Here is a 22275-nt window from a genome sequence, read left to right as displayed (position 1 = left end):
GAAACAGCCAATTAGTAAACTTTGTCACATCAACAAAAAGTGCCATTTAGTGTTGGAGACTAACCCAAAAAAACTTTATTATGGACAATATTAGTTGTGAAAGTCTACGTGTTAAACCCTCAACTCTCAAACCACTAAACCCCTAACACTGTAAATCCCTAACCCTTGAAACCCCGATACCTTTAAACCCCTAAACACATACCCTTATAACCTCCTCAACTCCTAACCATCTAAACCATTCAACCTCCAACAATCGAAACCCATAAACCTCTAAACACGTAACTCTCTAAACCCCTAACCCTCTAAAACCCATAAACCTCTAAACACGTAACTCTCTAAACCCTCTAAACTCAAAACGTTCTAAACTCTAACCCTCTAAACACCCAATCCTCTGAAGGACTTTCCCCTTAAGACCCCAACCGTCTAAACACCTCACCCTATAAAACCGCAACCCATAAACCCCCAACACTCTTAACTGCCTAAACCCTTAACCTTATAAACCCCAAACCGTCTAAACCCCTAAACCTGTAAAACCCTAACCCACTAAACCCCTCACCTTATAAACCCCTAATCCGCTAAACATCAAATCCTCTAAACCCATAACCTTCTAAAACTCCTAACCTTGTAAACCAATACACCGAGCAATCAAAACCCATGAACCCTCTAAACCTCTAAACACCCAACTCTCCCGAACCTAAACCCATAATCTTCTAAACTCTAATCAAATAAAAAAACCTCAACCCCTTTACCCTTAAAACCCTATCCGTCTTCACTCACCCTTTGAAATCCTAACCCAAATACACCGAAAACCCTAACCCTCTAAACCTCTCATGAGGCGATCCACATATACAATCACAGAGACAATTTCAACCGAGAACATGGATTATGGCTTAGCAATCATTGGAAGGACGTAATAAACCATTTCGGATCTTAACTGATTGTGTTCACGTTTACGGTGACTTTCAGACCGCGTTCCACTCACTGGCATTGTATTTTCCGCAGGGAATGGATTCTTTGCTCCGCTGCAAGTTTCCTTTACTACTCACCCATTGACACGACGGTCAATGGTACAGTGTATAATAACAAATAGTATAACATTTATATGCTTAATACAATGTTCAAAGTAATATATAGTATCGTAATTGTATAGTAAATATATAGCAGTGTGATACACATTAGGGTGGGTAGAATAATACATAGTGTTATATGGTTTATAGCAATACAGTATATAATTTAATGTTGGGTTTGTCTATGGCAGTAAATAGTGTGATGTAAGAGAATAAAGTTTAGATGGAAGCATATTATATAATTTTTACTACGTAGAATTGTAATGTATTACTTACTGTTAGTAACTCAGCTTATTGTAGAGTATAGTAAGTATACTGATGATACTATGTGGTTTATACTTTAGTTGTTTACGTGTTGGTTTTAGTTGCTGCAGCTACATACTGTTAACACTCCTTCCCTTTATTAATGCGACCCCTATCCCCTCCCTTTGATGCTGAATTAGTACTATTCACATACCTGCATTTCCCATATCCTCTCCCTTTGATACTTTTAATCCTGCATAATGCACAGGCATATGTAGTACTAATCACATTCCTGCATTTCCCATGGAAATGCTAAATTCCTCTTGATATGCAAATTCCTTTGTCAAGGCGCCCAGCTTATATATATGCTCCAAGCTCGTGTGCTGTTTCATTCAGACGCTGTCGCCTCGACAGACCTGGTTTTCACCTGAGAACGGCTGCTTGCGTTGTGGCAGAAACGTCGTGAGAATGATTTTATTATGTTTAATTATTTTATTACTTCCCTTCTACGTGACTTTACCGAAAGAACCAAGAAGATGAATCCCTGCAGTCACGAAAGCTTTAAATCTGAGTGCTCCTAATCTCAGCTTGTTACCTGTATAAAAGACACCTGTTCACAGAATAAATCAATCAATCAGATTCCAAACTCTCCACCAAGGCCAAGACCAAAGAGCTCTCCAAGGATGTCAGGGACAAGATTGTAGACATACACAAGGCTGGAATGGGCTACAAGACCATCGCCAAGCAGCTTGGTGAGAAGGTGACAACAGTTGGTGCGATTATTCGCAAATGGAAGAAACACAAAATAACTGTCAATCTCCCTCGGCCTGGGGCTACATGCAAGATCTCACCTCGTGGAGTTGCAATGATCATGAGAACGGTGAGTAATCAGCCCAGAACTACACAGGAGGATCTTGTCAATGATCTCAAGGCAGCTGGGACCATAGTCACCAAGAAAACAATTGGTAACACACTATGCCGTGAAGGACTGAAATTCTGCAGCGCCCGCAAGGTCCCCCTGCTCAAGAATGCACATATACATGCCCGTCTGAAGTTTGCCAATGAACATCTGAATGATTCAGAGGACAACTGGGTGAAAGTGTTGTGGGCAGATGAGACGAAAATGGAGCTCTTTGGCATCAACTCAACTCGCCGTGTTTGGAGGAGGAGGAATGCTGCCTATGACCCCAAGAACACCATCCATAAAAGGACGTCGGGTCCCGGGTTCCCAGGGTCCCGGGGTCCCAGGGTCCCAGGGTCCTAGCCTAGCTGGTCTTCAGTCTTCGTCTTCAGAGCACTGCCTCGGGCCGTCCTGGGGTCCGTCTTTTATACCCACCTCGGGGACTCTCCACCCCCGGTACCGCCCCCTTTTTGGAACCTTCCAGGTGGCTCTGGAATAACCCCCCAACCCCTCACCTGGGGTCGGGGGGCAACTCGGCCTCTCAACGGTCCCGGTTCTCTCTCTAACTCAGGGTGGCACCCCCTGCAGACTCGTGCCCGCAACTACAGGTAAGCATACAGGGTGGTGTGTGCTTTGCATTTCCGACGCTACATATACAGCAAGAAATACTCTACATAGAGAGAGCATGGCATCTGTGTGTGTGTACTGCATGACACACGGTGTACGGTGTGTAATGCACAGTGATGGGCTGCTGCTGCTGCACCTGTTGACGTTGATGTCGGGGCAGGCAGAGTCCTCGCTCCGGGTCTCGGTGGCAATGCTCCGGGGGAACGTGCAGAAGAAGGCGTTGGCCAGGAGGCAGGCGGCCTGCTCCTGAGACATCGTCAGCATCAAGCCGGTGTCCCGGCGGAGCAGCGGCAGGGGCTGGGGACACGTGCGGTGCACAGGGCGCAGCGACGTCACACACGGCAACGGGTGGAATGGGGTTGCAGAGAAGCAACGGCGCAATGGTAACACCGATGCAGAGCACTGAGCCTGCAGCACTGGGATGCTGGAGTCTGGATCAAGGAGTTCTGAAATGCACGGAAACCAGATGATTGTTGTACACGTGAGGTTAATGGTGCAGTCCTGTAATTACTTGCTCATGCAACTGCTGGTGAAAGAACCTCCACTAGAGGGAGGTCTAGAGTGCCGATCCGGTGGGTATGTTTTGGCCAACTTTTCCACACTGACCATTCGTCTTGAAAGAGGTGGGAGTACTCGCCATTTAGCCCACTGCACGCGACCCACTGATGGACTGTGGGTGGATAAAAACAGGGAATTGTAAGAATCCTGGTCAATGTTTTCAAGGCCAGGCTGGGAGATCGAACCGCGACATTTTAAGTCAATCGTGACAACCATTCCACAGTCATGGCAGCAGCCCTTTTGCAGAAATAAAATAATATATTGGAGAGGGCTTCACACAAGACACAAGAAGATTTAGTGGTTTGGACGTGGCTCTCCAATGAGTACAGAGAGGGTACCACAAGTAGCGGTGCATACTCGGGCGCAAGGAAATAGAAGCAGAGACAAAGAATGAGATAGATCGATGCAATAAAGAATTGGCAGTGGTGCACCAAGCACGACCCCTTGCTGAGCGCTGCAGCAGCAGTCGCCCCCCCCCATCCCCGGACCCCTCCCCCCACCCTCCACTTCTCACCCTGACGCCACACAACCCGTGGGTAGGCGATGCCCTCTGGTGGACAAGGCGAGGTACAGGCGGCAGCACGAGACGCCAGCAGCGTTGCGCTGCCAAGGTTACTCACCCGAACACCTCTATACACTTACACACACATACACACACACCTCTATACACTTACACACACCTACACACACACCTATATACACTTACACACACCTATACACACCTCTATACACTCACACACACCGATACACACCTCTATACACTTACACAACAACAACAACAACCGCCATTCGCCACTAAGTGGCGGTGACGTCACCACGACGCTTGTGCCAGGCCAAGTGCACCTTGAGGCCACGTGAAGTGTTGAACGCCAGCTGGCAGGAGGTCACGGGGCAGACCCAGGTGCCACGGGTCGACTGACCGAGATGACCGAAATGACTGGCTGATGCACCACCTGTGCCCCCTACTGTACCAACTTGCTGTGCTTTAGCCACCCGGCGCTCCGCTCGTTGTTGTGAGCGTCGCTCCTCCGCCCTCCGTTGTTGTTGGAGGGCGACTGCCTCCAACTGCCCAGTAGCGTCCTTCACGAGCCTCCTCCACTGAGGCCGATCTTGACACCGCTGGTACCAGTCATCGGCAAGTCCACTCAGCTCCACGTCCTCCTGTACCACATCACTCCATCTCTTCTTTAGCCCGTGCCGCGCCCGTTTAGCCCCCTCGATCCGGCCGAACAAAAGCTGTTTAGGCATGCGGTGGCTGGGCATGCGGGCTACATGACCCAGCCAACGCAGCCTTGCCTGCCGGAGGAGCTCACCGATGGGACTTTGCCCAGATCTTTCAAGGATTTGTGAGCTCCTCACACAATCCAGCCTGGTTAAACCCAGGATGGATCGTTAGCAGGCCAGCCTAAATGTTTCCAACCGGCGAAGATGCTCCATTAGGGGGGTCCACGTTTCGCAAGCGTAGAGAAGGGAGGGAATGACCGTGGCCGAGAAGACCTGAAGCTTCGTGCGGAGCGACAAACCAGGTAGCTTCCACACAGCGTTACGCAACCGATGAAAAGATATTGCCGCTCGACTGATTCGGAGTGAGATCTCTGCTGTTAAACTGGAGCCGGTCATAAGCACACTGCCCAGGTATGGGAAACTCTCCACTCTCTCCACAACTGCCCCATCACCGATTGGGAGTTGTGGGGGTGGAGTGTCCGATGGTACAAAATACCCAGGCAGGTGCTTAGTTTTGGTGGGGCTGATGGTAAGGCCCCACCTCTTAGTGGCACGCTCCAGTCTCAGCAGCAGCGTCTCCAACTCCTCTTCTGAATGAGCAGCTATTACCAAATCATCGGCATACATAACGTGGTTGACCAATAGGGAGCCATCCCTTGATCGCACCCGGGCGTCGATCAGCCTCCCATTATATCTGTACCAAATGGAAATTCCCCCGGTACAGCTATTGAAGGCTTCACGAACTACGCAGTCGAAATAGATGTTAAATAATGTGGGAGCCAGAGGACATCTTTGTCGCACCCCAAGGTGTACAGGGAAAGGCTCTGACTCCCGGCCACGTAGTTTTACCCGGGCCCACTCACCATCATGAAGGTCCTTAATGATCGTGAGAAGAGGGTCAGGGACTCGGAAAGCACAAAGAGCAACCCAGAGGCCAGGCCTACTGATGGTATCATAGGCCTTGAGCAGGTCAATAAAGCACACGCATGGACTAACATGCACACATGGACCTACAGACACGCAAAGAAATGGAGTTACACTGATTAACATGGAGGCATGCACACACATCGACTAACACACACGCACATGGACTGAGATACACACACGCATATGGACTGACACACACAAACACATCGACTTACAGACACACACATATGGACTCACACACACATAGACATGCACTTGAGATACGCACACATGGAGTTACACACACATATCGACGTACACACATACAGCGACACACACACATACATAGAGTGACACACACATTGCCGTACACACACATACACATGTGGATTGTCACACAGACATCCACTTGAGATATACACACATGGAGTTGCACACACATATATGGACGTACACACATACAGCGACTCACACACACACACCGACTCGCACACAGCAATACGTGGACCCAAACACACATTGACGTAAACACACATATGTACTTACACAAACACATATGGACTAAGACACACACACATTAACTTACACATACATAGACTAACACACACATAGCCCTACACACATACACATATGGACTGTGACACACAGATATTTACTTTAGATACACAGAAATGGATTAACACACATATGGACTCACACATAGACGCATTGACTTACACACACATATCGAGTGACACACACATGTATAGACTTACACATACATGTGGACTAACACACACATATGGACGGACACACACATACACATCGACGTACATGCACACAGATCGACTGACACACACACATGGACTAACACACACACATAAACACTTTGACGTTGTCCGTTCAAAAAAGACACCCACATGGAGTTAAAGACACGCATGGCTCTACACGCACACACATATGGACTCACACAAACACATATGGACTCACACACACACATCGACGGGCACAGCAATCCCCGATGATGGCACAGCTATCAGTATCGCAGTACTACGTATGAGTAAATAGCGTGACGTAAGCGATGGAAACAATATAAATGCATTGAAGAAATAAGCAGAAATCACAGGCTGGCAGTAGACTGTGGCAGCGTTATAAAAGCGCAGCAAAAAAAGGGGAAATTGAGCAACCCAAAAATCCAAAAAGAGTTTTGTGTACACAAACATAATTATTGTAACATGTCAACTCGTTTCATAATGGTAAACAATGAACCTGAGTTGTTATCTTCACGCAAACATAATTATTGTAACATCTGTGAACTTGTTTCATAATGGTAAACAATGAAGCTGAGTTTTAATCTGCACACAAGCATCATTATTGTAATGTTTGTCAACTAATGTGTTTAACAATAATAAACAATTGACTTGAGTTGTTAGCGTAAGAAGCAAGGAAATGTGTACTTAGCATAGGCGTGTTGAGGCCTTGTGCGATGTGTAGCCCCCGTCCTGGCCTACATTGGCGAGGCGCGGAGTTGCCACGTTGCCAGGCTAGGGGCTGGGCCGCTACCCCCCCCCCCCCCAACATCTGCCGGCTGTGCAAGAATAATGCTATGTAAGCAGTAAAATATTATTATCTACGGAGTCTGTAGTATAAACTGAGTGCATCGTGTTGGGGGAGGGGGGTTGAAGAGGACATGACACTGTGAATAAATATGCGCTGCATGATGTGTGTATGTGTTGACTGTAAAACGCGTAAAAGAAAATGTCTCCCGTGAGCTGGAGCGAGCACGCATGACTTGGCAGGGTCCGCCGCCCCCCCCCCCCCACGCAATTGGCGTCACTTGGTACGGTCGATGTCGTGCAATAAGTAAATAATGAATAATAGAAACGGCATAAATGTGTTAATTAAACTACTTTAAAGTTTACGGACGGGAAAACGGAATAGCCTATTCCCACCGCGGGGCTTAGGGCGTGCCGCCTGGCAAATTATTTTGGTCTTAAATCCCACCGTAAGAGAGCCAAATCCCCCGCAAGCGCGAGCGCACGGAGACTTTTATATATAAGATTTATTCTGACAGAGCTAGCGAGCCATAAATAACACATTATAAGACCGAAGCTGCGGGCCGTATAAAATCTGACCACGGGCCGTGATTGGCCCGTGGGCCGGACTTTAGACATGCCTGCTTTATCAGATCCTCAGTAAGTCTGCGCTCTGGCTAACATTGTAGATCGCGGCGCAGACAGCCGAGTTAAATGGAAGCGCTCGCGTTTGCTCTACACGTAGTGTTAACGGTCCGCCGCCATGCCGAGCACGTGTGGAAGCGTGCTCAGCAGCGTCAAAGCGAGCCGCCGTGAGTTGGGCGAAAACGTTGACAGCCCTGACCATGTGGGACGTGGCTCGTTCGGATCGCGCGGCGACTCTCGGTCGCGAGCTTTCACTCTAGCGGCGTTGTGACTCGTTGGGGTCGCTCCGTGCCAATGACCCGCGTCGGTCTCGACTGTTGCCCAGCCCAGGACTCTGGGCCTCGATTGGCCACGCAGAGCCAACGCCCTCCAAAACGTTGACCTGCAGCACGTTGCGCGGCCGAAAGGGAATTAATGAATGTTCCGAGGAATGTTGGACCGGTGGCCCGTGATATGGACTAGAGAAACACGTTTTCCATTCATGAAAAAGTGTAACGTGATCTATTTCTAGATTTGAAGCTTTCTTATGTTCTGCTCTCTCTGTGTGTCTCGGCTGTTGTCCCTCTCCCTCTCTGCCTTTGTCTGTTCCTCGTGTTTGTGTCTTGTCTCTCTTTAAAATTTCATACAGTACTTAAATTCTAACTTAGCAATCTTTGAAAAACGTAATCAACCAGGCTATGCGTTAATTGTGTGTTGACCGACTCTCTGTGTTGCATTACATTACATTTCGATATTTTGCTAGGTTATTTAATGTAGTGTGTCTCTCTCCCTGTCTCCTAATTTTCAAGCTTTCGCACCCACCGTACCACTCGTCGTGCTACTCATTGACATGCTAATTTTATCTAACCCCTCCCTCTCTCTCTGCCCCTGCCCCCTCTCTCTATTTAAGGCCTCGACACAGAGGCGTTGCTTTCTCTGTGTGCCTATGTTTGTTCTCTCTCTATGTATCTCTGTGATATCTGTCTGCTTATATGTCTGTCTATATGTTTCTGGTTCTGTGTTTTATCTCTCTCTCAAATTTAGCATTCTCAGGAATAACGTAATCAACCAGGTAGGGTGTTGACTGTTATGTTATCCGACTCTCTGTTGTATTACATTCCATTTCTAAGTATATTGATAGATTTGAGTTTCTATTTCATTTATACCTGATGATGATTGCTTGTGTTGCAATCGAAACGTCGTATGCTAGTATTTAATTTATTATTTTATCTTTATACGTGACTTTACCGAAAGAACCAAAGAGTAATGCTATGTTTGTTTAGAATTTTGGAGATCTTTTTGGTCACGCCTGCTATGTATGGTAACGTGATAGTTTTGATTGGAGTTTCATGTGGCTGTTTCTGTGTGGTGGGAGAAACAGCTTGGCGGATGGTGCGGTCAGAGTATCCGTTCATCCTGAGGGCCTGATGTACATGTCTTAATTCACTGGCCAGGTGGTGTTGGTGAGTTGATTGAAACCTAGAGATGTAAAATAGCAGACAGGTCACTTCTGTCACCAGGCCTTTTAGCTGCGTTCCAACCAAGGTTTTTTCTATTCCCACACCTCCGATTAGCACAGTTGGCTATGTACGGTGCGAAAGATGTTCAACATACATATTCATGAGTTTGTTTACCCCAGGAAGGCCTCAGGCTTTCACGACCATTATCCATAATCGAGGTTTTTGGGTTAGATCACGTACATATAAATGTATCGTTAAACCCGCCACCACGCAACACAACCAATTAGTAAGGGTTGTCACGTAATCAAAACGTGGTCTGTTCGAGAGTAAACCCCCAATATTTACAATTGAATACTCTTTTGTTCTTTCGGTAAAGTCACGTAGTTCTAAAATAAAATTAACAATTCGAGTACGACGTTTTGTCATTAATTCCAACTCGCATCAACAGGCCAGGGTTGTTGAGAAACCCTCCTGCTTCGCTCTTAAGAGATAAATGTGACGTTTCACTTGTGGGGCAATCAGGCGCGAAGGCCGGGGGGGGGGGCGTTATAAATGCATATAAATTACAATGGATATCCAATATCGGTTGGGTTATTCATAGGATAATTAACAGACATACGTTCACATTATGTATGCACACCATGCATATCCATCCTGCCATTTTTGGGTGCAAGAAATACTTTTTATTTTATTATTCCAGCGTTCAGATAGTTGCACAGTACTGGTTACGTTGCCATGGCGTGTTGTAGGCTGAAGCACTGACGCATCACCTCTGTGCGACCGACTGTCCGTTTGCCCTTCTTCTCCCTCTGGTGGGGATCGCAGCAACTTGAAAAGGCGATCAAATGTACAAGAGGGGTTGGTATGAAATCCTATTGCTCTTTGGGACTTATCTTGTTAAAACAAACCAGGTGTGTGTTTATCAAAGGATTATTCAATATTCAGCCAAAAAAAGATTGTTAATTACGGTAGACTCTCCATTTTCCACACTAATGACGGGGAGGATGGCCGCGGATAATCCAAAATATTCATCTTCCGTGGATCTCTATGCCAAAAACCACTAAAGTATAGGGGTATAAGTTATGTTTAAGTTAAAAAATGTAGTTTGTTAAAACTAAAATTGTAGAACTCACGATAGATCGATGCGCGTGCTCAATGATAACAATTTCCTGCTCCTGCGCAGACGACTCGGCCCACAAAGGGGACAGCAGCAGAGCCACGTCAATCAACATCAATCAGTGCAACGGACAATTTTACGTGATTGCATTTACTGAGCTGACCGAAGTGGTGGCACGTGCCTGTAAACTGATGGGGCTGAGAGGTGGCAGTATAGAAAGTTGGGGCACGTGACTTGTCTGTGCGGCCTTGTGAATTTTGTCCCCGGCCCTGTGAATGTTGTCCCCTTGTGCTCGTGGGCTTTCGCTCATTACTCAGTGCTGCAAAGCAGTGGCAATGGGAGCCAAGTACAGTAGACTCTCGATTATTCGCGCTAATTAGGGAAGGACGGTTGCGGATCATTTAAAATCGCGGATATCCAAAAATCTCCATTTTCTGCGGATCTCTGTGTCATTCAATCAAGCACAATTGACGATTTAAATTGTTACTCTTTCGATTTAAAATGAATACGAACAATCGACCGATTGATGATGCTGCGTGCTCAGTGACAACACTTTACTGCTTCCGTGCAGAAGACTCGGCCCACTAAGTGGACGGCAGCAGAGCCACGCCAATCACCATCAATCAAACTCCACCCACTGTTTTAAAGATCTGCAACTACTGCACTCTAGAGGCGATCATGTGGGTTTTGGATTAACCGGAGCAACATATTTGTTCGGTTTAAGCACGTGACTTGTAATAAACATTTCCAAGAATAACAATGGAGAATTTTTTTTAGATGATTAATTAGGGTTTAAGGGCAAATCCACGAGTTATTAATTTATATCAAAATCTCAGGTGCGCGGTTAATCCGCAAATCGGATAATCGAGAGTACTGTATATGAGCCTCCTCTAGCCATTGTGTGACTTAACGTGCTTTGGCCGATGACGTTGCGTGGAGAAATTGGGTGACACCAGGGCAGGACCTAAGTCACTCATCCGTCATCTTCATTAGCCATGATCTATCCGCTGATGGATAATAACCAAAAACGATGCCTCTCTAATGTGGGGTTGTCATATAATCCACGCTTTCCTCTTTCTTCTGCATATTTCCCAGCAGGCATTTCTCTCAACACTTTCATAATATTCGCTCTGCTCTATCTGCTGCTGCATTAAGAGCTCAATGCGATTTGTCCAAATTGTGTTCCCCCCTCCAATCCATACTTATTCCTCTCTCTCTTTTCCTTGTTCCGAGCATGTTTTTATCATCATGATTATCATCATGTTTCAGTCAATGCTGCGTAAAGCTCAAATTTGCGTCTATAATTTGGCGTATTGTCTAATATACTCTGTACCTTTGTCTGTATCTCAGTGTAATTTCCAGCATCCCATCTCTCCACGCCGCTGTGAACAGCTGTCTATTTTCTTGCACTCTCCGTTTTCATTTGTTGTCCACGTTTCTGATTTCCACGTGTCATTGCGACAATGGGTAACCATCGCATTTCAGAGTCCGCCAGGGTGAAGTCCGGTGCAGGGTTTATAATACGTATGAGGCTTTCGCTCCAATATTGTCCATAATAGAGGTGTATTTATTATTATGTAACAAACCTTACAAATTGGCTGTGTTGGGTGGTTGCGGTTTTAACGACACATTCATTTTTACGCGATGCAACCCAATAAAAACCTCTTGTGGATGGTATTGCGTCGTGAAAACACGACTGCTACTACTACGTGTGAAAAGGAGCGACGCACTGTCGCACGCCACAGTCTGAGCAGCTGTGACGCCGTTTACAATGCATCACCCAGGGTGGTCACAGCTTGAGACTGGCGCCGAGCCACAGGAGGCGAGAGTCAAGGCTGGCTTTCTCCGAGTCCCCCGCTTCCTCACCGGTGCCCGCATCTGCTGCTCAGTCTCAAGGCAGCTGCGTCTTCGTGCTGCCGTCCTGACCCGGGACCGCCGCCGCACGCGACGTGAGGGTGGTGGGTGGACGGAGGGGGGGGGGACCCGTTGGGGTTTGTTAATCGCCATCCATTGTGCGGCGGCGGCGGCGAACTTATGACTCTCGGACCGAACAGGCAACTGGACATATGGACAGGTTTGTTCGTATCTCATAAGTCGAATGGTTGTAAGTAGAGGAGTCTCTGTATACTGAAACTGACTAGAGTGAGATGAAGGGGAGATGCAGGGGAGTGTGTGGAGGGGAGTAGAGTGGGATGATAGGGGACAGGCAGCAGAGTGCGTGGAGGGGAGATGATTGGGATGAGAGGGGAGAGGCAGTTGAGTGTGTGGAGGGGAGTAGAGTGAGATGAGTGGAGAGAGACAGGTGAGTTTGTTGAGGGGAGTAGAGTGGCGTGAGAGGTGAGAGACAGGTGAGTTTGTAGAGGTGAACAGAATGAGATGAAAGGGGAGAGGCAGTTGAGTGTGTGGAGGGGAGTAGAGAGATGAGAGGAGAGAGACAAGTGAGTTTCTTGAGGGGAGTAGAATGGGATGAGAAAGGAGAGATAGGTGAGTGTGTGGAGCAGAGTAGAGTGAGATGAAAGGGGAGAGGCAGGGAAGTGTGGCCTCGAGTATGATGAGAGGGTTGAGACAGGTGAGTGTGTCGAGTGGAGTCGAGTGGGATGAACATGGAGAGATGGGTGAGTTTGTGGAGGGGAGTAGAATTGGATGAGAGGGGAGAGGCAGGGGCGTGTGTGGAGGGGAGATGATTGGGATGAGAGGAGAGACAGAGGTGAGTGTGTCGAGGAGCATAGAGTGAGATGAGAGGGGAGAGACAGGTGAGTGTGTAGAGGTGAGTCGATTCGTATGAGCAGGGAGAGATACGCGAGTTTGTGGAGGGGAGTGGCATGGGATGAGAGGAAAGGCAGTTGAGTGTTTGGAGGGGAGTAGAGTGAGATGAGAGGGGAGAGGCGGGAGAGTGTGTGGAGGTGAATAGAGTGAGATGAGAGGTGAGAGACAGGTGAGTTTGAGGGGAGTCGAGTGGGATGAGAGGGGAGAGACAGGTGAGTGTGTGGAGCAGAGTAGAGTGAGATGAAAGGGGAGAGGCAGAGAAGTGTGGCCTCGAGTGCGATGAGATGGGTGAGAGAGTTGAGTGTGTAGAGTGGAGTAGAGTGGGATGAACATGGAGAGATGGGTGAGTTTGTGGAGGGGGTACAGTGGGATGAGAGTGGACAGAGGAGCAAAGTGTGTGGAGGGGTGATGATTGGCATGAGATGGGAGAGGCAGTTGAGTGTGTGGAGCGGAGTACAGTGAGATGAGGGAAGAAACAGGTACATGTGGCCGAGAGTGAGATGAGAAGGGAGAGACAGGTGAGTGTGGCCTAGAGTGCAATGAGAGGGGTGAGATAGGTGAGTGTGGCATAGAGTGGGATGAGAGGGGAGAGGCAGGTGATTGTGTGGAGGGGAGTAGAATGGGATGAGAGGGGAGAGGCAGTTGTGTGGAAGGGAGTAGAGTGAGATGAAAGGGGAGAGGCAGGTGAGTGTGTGGAGAGGAGTAGAGTGAGATGAGGGAAGAGACAGGTACATGTGGCCAAGAGTGAGATGAGAAGGGAGAGAGAGTTGAGTGTGTCGAGCGGAGTTGAGTGGGATGAACATGGAGAGATGGGTTTGTGGAGGGGAGTAGAATTTAATGAGAGGGAAGAAGCAGGAGACTGTGTGGAGGTGAATAGAGTGAGAGAGGGACAGGTGAGTTTGTTGAGGTTAGTAGAGCGGGATGAGAGTGGAGAGACAGGTGAGTGTGTGGAGCAGAGTAGAGTGAGGTGAAAGGGGAGAGTCAGATGAGTGTGGCCTAGAGAGAGATGAGAGGGCAGAGACATGCGAGGATGTCGAGCGGAGTCGAGTGAGATGAGCGGGGAGAGATGGGTGAGTTTGTGGAGCAGAGTAGTGTGAGATGAAAGTGGAGAGGCAGGTGAGTGAGTTGAGTAGTGTGATGAGAGGGGAGAGGCAGGTGAGTGTGTGGAGAGGAGTAGAGTGGGATGTCATCCTGCGCGTCAAATCGAGTGCTTTTTACCGGCCGTTTTGAACGCTCTGGCCGTTACGCCCCCCCCCCTTTCCATTGTCTCTGTATCTGCGTTCCTCATCTCTGATTCAAGAGAGACCTAGGTAATTCCCTAGGTCTCTCTCTTAAAGCCGCCTCCTATGTGCCCAGGGGTTTTCCCTCCCACCCCACTGTTTACACTGCCCGCAGGGTGTTTGCCTTGAGGCCCCACCTCCCGTGTCATGTATGCTTCATCGTGGCCAGCCTGTAAAGCTCTATGCGCCCCTACGACTTTTTAACGTTGATTTTAGGGGGGCCGCCATGTAATCCGGCCTGGGGGGGGGGGTCGACCAATCTCCTGGCACTGGGAAACCGTGGGAAATCCCCGACATGGTACCAGGTGACCCCCCACGAGACCCTACGTGGGTGCATGTGTGTGTTTAGTGGGGGTGTGCGTGTGTTCGTGTGGATGGCGGCATTGGTGGAGTTGCTCCGCGGGCGTGGCACCACACAATCGTCATTAGGTGGGACAACCACAGCAAGATAAAACTGCTGAAGAATGCGAGAGATCTGCTGTGGCACGAGCTTATATAGGCCTCGGCAGTAGGGGGGAGAGAGAAGGCATCCAGATATATAAACACAGACACAACTTCAACCGAGAAGATGGGTACAAACTGAGCAATCATTGGAAGGACGTTATTAACCAGTTAAAGTCTTAATTGACTGTGATGAAGCTGTCTCTGGTGTGGACCAGCTTTCTTTTGAGCCTCGTCTCAAATGGTGTTTAGACCAGAGGTGTGGACCAATCAGTTTCAAGGACAATGCATATATTATCAGAGTATGTTTTTTGTTTGCATTCTGACCACAAGTATTGTGGTTAATGCAGACATGATTCCTTGTAAAAGGTTTCAGTTTGGTGTTTTAATATCTTAACACCTGTTTTGTTGCCAGAAAAAGGGGAAAAACCTATTATCATATATTGGTACTGGCAACGGAGGTCCCATGATATACAAGACCTGTTTAACACGCAGGCTTACGCGACAAATATTATCCATAAGAGTTTTTTTTTGGGTTAGATCGTGGAAACACGTGTCGTTAAACCCTACACGTAAACAAAACATGCCAATTAGTTATTTTTTCAGCACACCGGTTGTGTTTTGGAGAGTAACCCACATTTACAAATTGAGTACGATGTTTTGCAGGTGATTACGCCTGATAGGGCATGGATCATCAACCAAAAATTATGAAAATATAAGCTGTCTCAGTGTTCACAACTTTGACAGCAACGTATCAATAAAAATATATACACACAGGCACAAATGATATAGTTCGTTTATTACAATATATTGATGCACGACTTGAGCCACGTAATTTGCTTTTCCATTGTGAGAGTACATGTATACATTTGAATTGATTGTAATTACTGCAGATTTGTTATAACTGTCATGGAAATGCGAATATACGCATTTACTACATTATAGACACTATTAATTACTATTAATTACCAGTAACTTGAATCGGCAGGCTTCATCATTTTCTAAATAATTTCGTATGTATTTCACATAGCCTTGTCCAGCTTTACTGGACCAACATGGCTCTCATAATGAGCCCACCTTATACGAAGTCACAAATACTGTACCTACTAGAAGGCACTAGATGTGATATCTGGCACCTTTAATATCCCTGTATCATTTGTTTTGATGTAAGCAGCCCACACGTCACTGTTTACAACATCTTCATGACGGTAATTAAAATTGCCATCCTCGGAAGATGCACTTGATTTAGTGTCATATACTTCTTCGAGCTTCATGTGTTTCCTGCCAAAACAAAGGTGTCAGTGCTATTCCAGTAGGCTACATTATAAGCAGATATATAAGTGTTTGTTCATTCATTTCTCAATCCACTTGTCTTGGTGAGGGTCGCGGTGGCAGCATGTTGAGTAGGGTGGTCCAGACCTTCCTTTCCCTGGCAACAGACTTGAGCTCAACCTGGAGAATTCCCAGGCGTTCCTAGGCCAGCCAAGCAATATAGTCCCGCCAGCGTATCCTGGGCCGGCCCCCGGGTCTTTGCCGTGTGGGACGTGCTCGGTAGAGTTCCAGGGGAAATTTATCGGGGGGCTCCTTACCAGGTGCCCTAACCACCTCAGCTGGCTCCTCTCAATCCGGAGGAGCAGCAGCTCAACTTTGAGGCTCTCCCAGATTACTGAGCTCCTCACCCTATAATGGAGAGTGAGCCCGGAAACCCTGCGGAAAAACTAATTTTGGCCCCTTGTACCCGCGATCTCATCCTTTCGGTCATTACCCAAAGCTCATGACTATAGGTAGATCGAACTGTAAACCGAGAGCTTTGTTCGAGAACTCAGCTCCCACTTCACTACCACAGAATGGTACAGTGCCCGAAACACTGCAGACACTGCACCGATCCGCCAGCCGATCTCCTGCTCCCACTTACCACTCGCAAAAAAGACCCCAAGGTACTTAAACTCCTCCACTAAGGGCAGCGGTTTTCCCCTCACCTGTATGAAAACAATCCACTAACCATGACCTTAGATTTGGAGGTGCTGATTCTCATCCCAGCTGCTTCACATTAGGCATCAAAAAGTTTAAGTACATGCTCGAAATCACAGACTGAAAAAGTTAAGAGAACAATTTAATCTACAAAAAGCAGTGATGCCACCTTGATGGCTCCGTACTGGATACTCTCCATACCTTGGCTGCACTGTGATATCCTGTCCATAAAAATCACTAACAAGTGGAGACAAGATGCACCCCTGGTGGAGTCCAACACCCACAGTGGACGACTTTGATTTAACACCAAGAGTACAGATACAGCTCTCACTCCAGGAATATAGCGACCAGATAGCGCACAAAAGTGGCACCAGAATATCATACTCCCGCAGCACCTCCCACAAAACATTGTGGGGAACACGGTCATAACCTTTCTCCAAGTCTAAAAAGCAGAGGTAGACTGGGGAAGCATACTCCCATGACCCCTCAAATATCTGTAAGAGGGAAAAAAGCTGGTCCATTGTTCCATGACCATGACGGAATTCACATCGTTCCTCCTGAATCTGAGGCTCGACCACAAAGCGGAGCCTCCTCTCCAGCACTCTGGCATCGGCTTTACCTGGGACACTGAGGAGTGTGATCCCTCTGTAGTTGGAGCACACCCTCTGGTCCCCTTTAAAAAAAAATGGGAACCACGACCCCAGTTTGCCAATCCAGAGGTACTGTACCCACCTTTCATGCAACATTGAAGAGGCATGTTAACCACGACACTCCAACACAGTCCAGTACTTTCAACAACTCTGGGCGAATCTCGTCCACCCCAGCAGCCTTGCTGCTACAGAGGTCCTCGACCACCGCAGCGACTTCAGCAGCCGTGATGGATCCGAACCCCCCAGCTGTTTCCAGGGCTGCCTTCCGAGAGGTGGGAATGTCCACCGGGTTGAAGAGCTCCTCAAAGTGTTCCTTCGACCTCCCGATTATCTCTTTAGTTAAGGTCAATGCTACACCACCCTTACTGAAAACAGCCTGGGCGACGTCCCGTCAACCTCGCCTAAGACATCAGATGGTTTGCCAGAACATCTTTGAGGCTGCCCGGTAATCCTTCTCCATGGCTTCTCCAAACTCCTCCCACGCCCGGGCTTTCGCTTCAGCGACTGTTGCAGCTGCCGCCATCTTGGCAAGCCAGCACCTCTCAATCGAGTCGGGAGACCTTTTTTCAAGCTTAGCTCGGAAAGCCTCCTTCAACTTAGCAGCTTCCCTCAGCACCGGTGTCCAACAGTGGGTACTAGGGTTGCCGCTTTGACAAGCACCAACTGCCTTCAGGCCACAGCTTTTCACAGCTGCATCCACAGTCCTCAACACCGTCCACTCGGACTCAATGTCCACAATATCCCCTGGAGGTGGAAGGTAAAATATTTCTGCACTGGGTCTTCCACCAGATGTTCCCAGAAAACCCGCACTATTCGTTTGGCCCTTCCGCGTCTATTTGGTCGGTGGCCTAAGCATCGGATCCAACTTACCACCAGGTGGTAATCAGTTTAAAGCTCTGCCCCTCCATTAACCCGAGTGTCCACAAATCAATCATTGACCTTCAGCCCAAGGTGCTCTGGTACCAAGTACACTTATGAGCATCCTTGTGTTCAGACATGGTGTTTGTTATTGACATTCCGTGACTAGCGCAGAATTCCAATAACATCTCACCATTCGGGTACAGATCAGGGGAGCAATTTCTCCCAATCAGGCCTTTCCTTTTCTTCGGGTGCCCTGGACACAAGTCACCATCACACACCCCTTATATATCCTTTAACCTCTCCAGTGCTTGCCATATCTCTCACAGATCGTCTGGAGATTCGGCCATATTTAGGCATTATAAATGAAATACTTTGTTGCTAATAACGTCCCCAGAAATGAATGCAAGTACATTTCATTCTGATCAATAATGGACTTACCTCCCATGGCGGAACCTGACAAGTACAATGGTCACGGAGATCAAAATGATTCCACCAACAGTGCAGACCACTATGATGACGATGGTGACAGTGTTGAGTGGTGGTGTATTCCCTTAAGTGCAAAAAAAAATCGATTTAATGCAAGCATTTGGCACAGCTTCATATTCGTATACAACTGTAATATTAGCACACGCAGCATAATATAACCAGTGCAGATCAAGTACAGCAATATAATGCGACATAAACAGGGAACAACTGGGGCACAAATTATGTTGTGATGCGTCAATTCCATTGACTGTCAATATTGGCAGAAACAATCCTTACTATTCAACCAAAATGCAAACAGTAGCAGTTCTCAAGAGACGAATTGCGCTTCCCTGAACCATTTCAGGGGTGCAGACTATGGCATAATTACCATGCAGGAGAAAGGTCTAATGATGTCATTGCACTACATACAAATCCCACACTTGATCAAAATTGAGAAACACGAAAATGATGAATAGGACATTTTAAAACTTATCTGATATTGTATGTGATATGATTTAATTTAACTGCTATTTGTGTTTAGTTTGTTGTCATTCTGCCCCACTTCCGATTAGCATGGCTGGCTACGTACAGTGCGAAAGAGGTTCAACATACATACGAGAGACATTTATTTCTCAATGGAGGCCTGATTAACCATAAATCATAACAAAAAGAAAATAGAAACATGCCAAAATATATACATTAAATTATAGTTAAACGACAAATGACTCCATCAATATCACTCAACAGCAAGACAAGCTTGTCTTACATACCTACATATCATGATACATCTTTCTAACCAATGATTTAATCTAATCGATAATCCAAGCAGACTTGGATATTTAAAGATTAAAATATATTTATCCAAGTGTTTGTGCCTGTAGTACATATTTTTTTAACATCTCAAGTGTGAGAAACCTTTCATGCATGGTATTGTTACATATACAGATACTGCAGCAAGAGAATGTTATAAGTGTTGGCTTATTCTATGCACGTACCTGGATGTTCACAAACGATCCCACTGTGTGTGGGTGGACAGTGGCACTCAAAATCTCGACCGTTGTCTGTGCAGGTTCCTCCATTCAGACATGGGCTGGAATCACAAGCGTCCACTGCAACACAGCCGATGGGTTGTTCGCAGTTATCAATGGATTCATTCTGTACGATTCCATTTGCTTCCTTAAGTTTAAAACATCATTCAGATACGTACAGAGCACGTGGTCTATGTGAAAAAACTATCACAGCATTTTCTGAAGAAGGGCATTGCGGTCTCCTTATCTTAGTTCACTCGGTCACAATTGCTCACTTCTGTTGATGGTGACCTAAGAAAATAAAACTAACCATTTTCCTCCTTTCAGAATGCCACGAATATGAGCATTAACAAGCATATCGACAGATTCTTTGACACTACTTTTAGTAAATACACTTCTCCAGAAAAACTATTTTGAAAACTCCTTGGTAGGAAAGAACGAGTTGTGCAATTGAAGCGTAGCAGCACATTCCAGTAGCCTAGTTGGACAAAACGTTAATGGACTACATTGGCAGTTGTGCACAAGCACAAACATCATTAATGTTCATAAGAGTTTTTTTTGGGAAGTGGCTATGTTAATGTGAGGGATTAGCATGATGTTATTGTGAGAAATTAGCATGTAAAGTAAGCTAGGAGAGCGGCCTCCTAGACGAGGGCACGGAAGTGGCTATGTTAATGTGAGGGATTAGCGTGATGTTAATGTGATAAATTAGAGGGCACAGAAGTGGCTATGTTAATGTGAGAGATTAGCATGATGTTAATGTGAGAAACTATCATGTAACTATAAAAAAGGAGAAGAAGAGCGGCCTCCTCGACGAGGGAGTGCAACCCAACGGGTGTAATCCAAAGGGCCTGTGAGCATGAGAGTGCAATCCAAAAGACATGTGAGCATGAGAGATCTAAGAGAGAGACATAGAAAGAAAGACACAGAGTCGACATAACAGCTGACATAGGCAGGTTGGATGGAAACATCACAGTCAGTTAAGACTTTACCTGGTTAATAACGTTCTTCCAATGATTGCTCAGTTTGTACCCATCCAAATCTCTGAAGGCAGCCGGTAGGTTTTCCGAGTACCTCCGTTTTCTGTACAGGCTTTTTACCTGTTTATGTCAATTACTTTATTTTATGACATGCAGTTCAGTACTTATTTCAATTGTGATGCGTCTTATTTTTGGTTGTCATTTGCTTTACCCCATTATTTAGGTCAGGCTTGAGTATTGAAAACCGCGGTTTCCCCTTTCGCGACACTTTCCAAGAACGTAACCCCCACAATATTCAAAGTGTCTCATACATTTATATCAAATGATCCAACAACAATGTCTAACTGCATTATGGGGAAAAAGGTATGCATCCATTGTTATTGTGAATCGGCTATTTTATGGATGAAATCATCACTATCTACCTTTGAAGTGTAAATCAGTAAACATTGAAATATAATGACGTTTAACTTAAACCAATTTCTCCACGGATTTTTTTGACATTATAAGGGTTTATTTGATACTCATTGTCTAGCTATTGGAGTAGAATCAATGTTTCGTAAAACTATAATCTGCAAGCACCAAATAAGTGCTCAATAGTTTCGGGAAGTCTTCCTGAGAGTCGCACCTTTTTTCAGAATTTGAATGTGAGTGTTGCATTTGAGAATAAACTGGACTAGCCATATATAATCAACTCGTCTTAAGAGGATTACATAAAAATATGCACATTTGCTTTCTACATGGAGTATGATGAGAGGTGGAACAGTGTCCTTCGAGACTCACGATTGAAACAGCCAAAGGTGTAGTTGCTGATGGAGCAAACTTCTTCTGCGTTGCAGCCCTTGTTTCTGCATATAACTGTGTCCGTGTTCACACACTGGCACCGACTACTGCACTGGGGTGAGTAAAACTCATTGCCCACCTTCACGGGAAATGCACACAGAGAATGGATAAGAACATGCGTTTAATTAACCCACTTGCTATGGAAACCCTCTGAAAGAGTTTACCACAAATGCAACGTGTACAGGTAGTCGGTGTGGTCTGTTTATCTCGTTGATAACTGCCACAAGGTGCTGCCAACAAACAGGTGAAGGGCATTTATATTTGCATGAGAATCATTGCTATTGGTTACATTTCTAATATTGGAAACCATGTGACAACCCACAGAGTATATGACATAAAAACACTCTAGAACAGTGTAGTGTTTTATTGTCTTGTGTGTGTTGTTGCTACCTCATAGTAGGTGTCATCATGAAAACAGCCACAGTCCCTGAAGGGCACGCAGTGAAAGCCGCTCCACACAAACCCCAGCTCACACTGGCACCCCTCCATTCTGGGCAGGCCACACTCCTCAGGCGCAGCGAGATTCCCACAGGAGGCCGGACAAGCATTCATGCTCTCAGTGTAGATGCTGTTCGCAGGACATGCCGCATCTGTGCGTTCATACACACACATACACACAATGCAAACGAGTTATGAATGATATGCCTTTGCAAACATATGTTGCCGTGTCTTCTAAGTGTGTGCCATGTGTTTATATCAGATCTCTTACATAAGGAGATGGATGTAATGTAGTATATCCGTTTTATCTCTGC

At 46.5% G+C, this 22275-nt stretch overlaps 1 protein-coding gene across 1 annotated transcript in view; it reads right to left on the bottom strand.

The window, feature by feature from the left end:
- Positions 1-22275, bottom strand: part of LOC144932969 (IgGFc-binding protein-like) — a 134293-nt gene that overhangs the window by 31428 nt on the left and 80590 nt on the right. The window contains exons 74-76 of the mRNA XM_078857371.1: positions 21914-22113; positions 21464-21602; positions 2975-3284 (exon numbers count right to left, since the gene is read on the bottom strand). Coding sequence (XP_078713497.1) covers positions 2975-3284; positions 21464-21602; positions 21914-22113 — 649 coding nt within the window. The remainder of the gene's footprint in view (positions 1-2974; positions 3285-21463; positions 21603-21913; positions 22114-22275) is intronic.

The sequence above is a fragment of the Lampetra fluviatilis genome, chromosome 6 (assembly GCF_964198595.1).
Source record: "Lampetra fluviatilis chromosome 6, kcLamFluv1.1, whole genome shotgun sequence".
In the NCBI taxonomy this organism is placed as follows: Eukaryota; Metazoa; Chordata; class Hyperoartia; order Petromyzontiformes; family Petromyzontidae; genus Lampetra; species Lampetra fluviatilis.
Note: the sequence above shows the minus strand (reverse complement) of the source record. Positions and strands in the feature narration are given on the sequence as shown.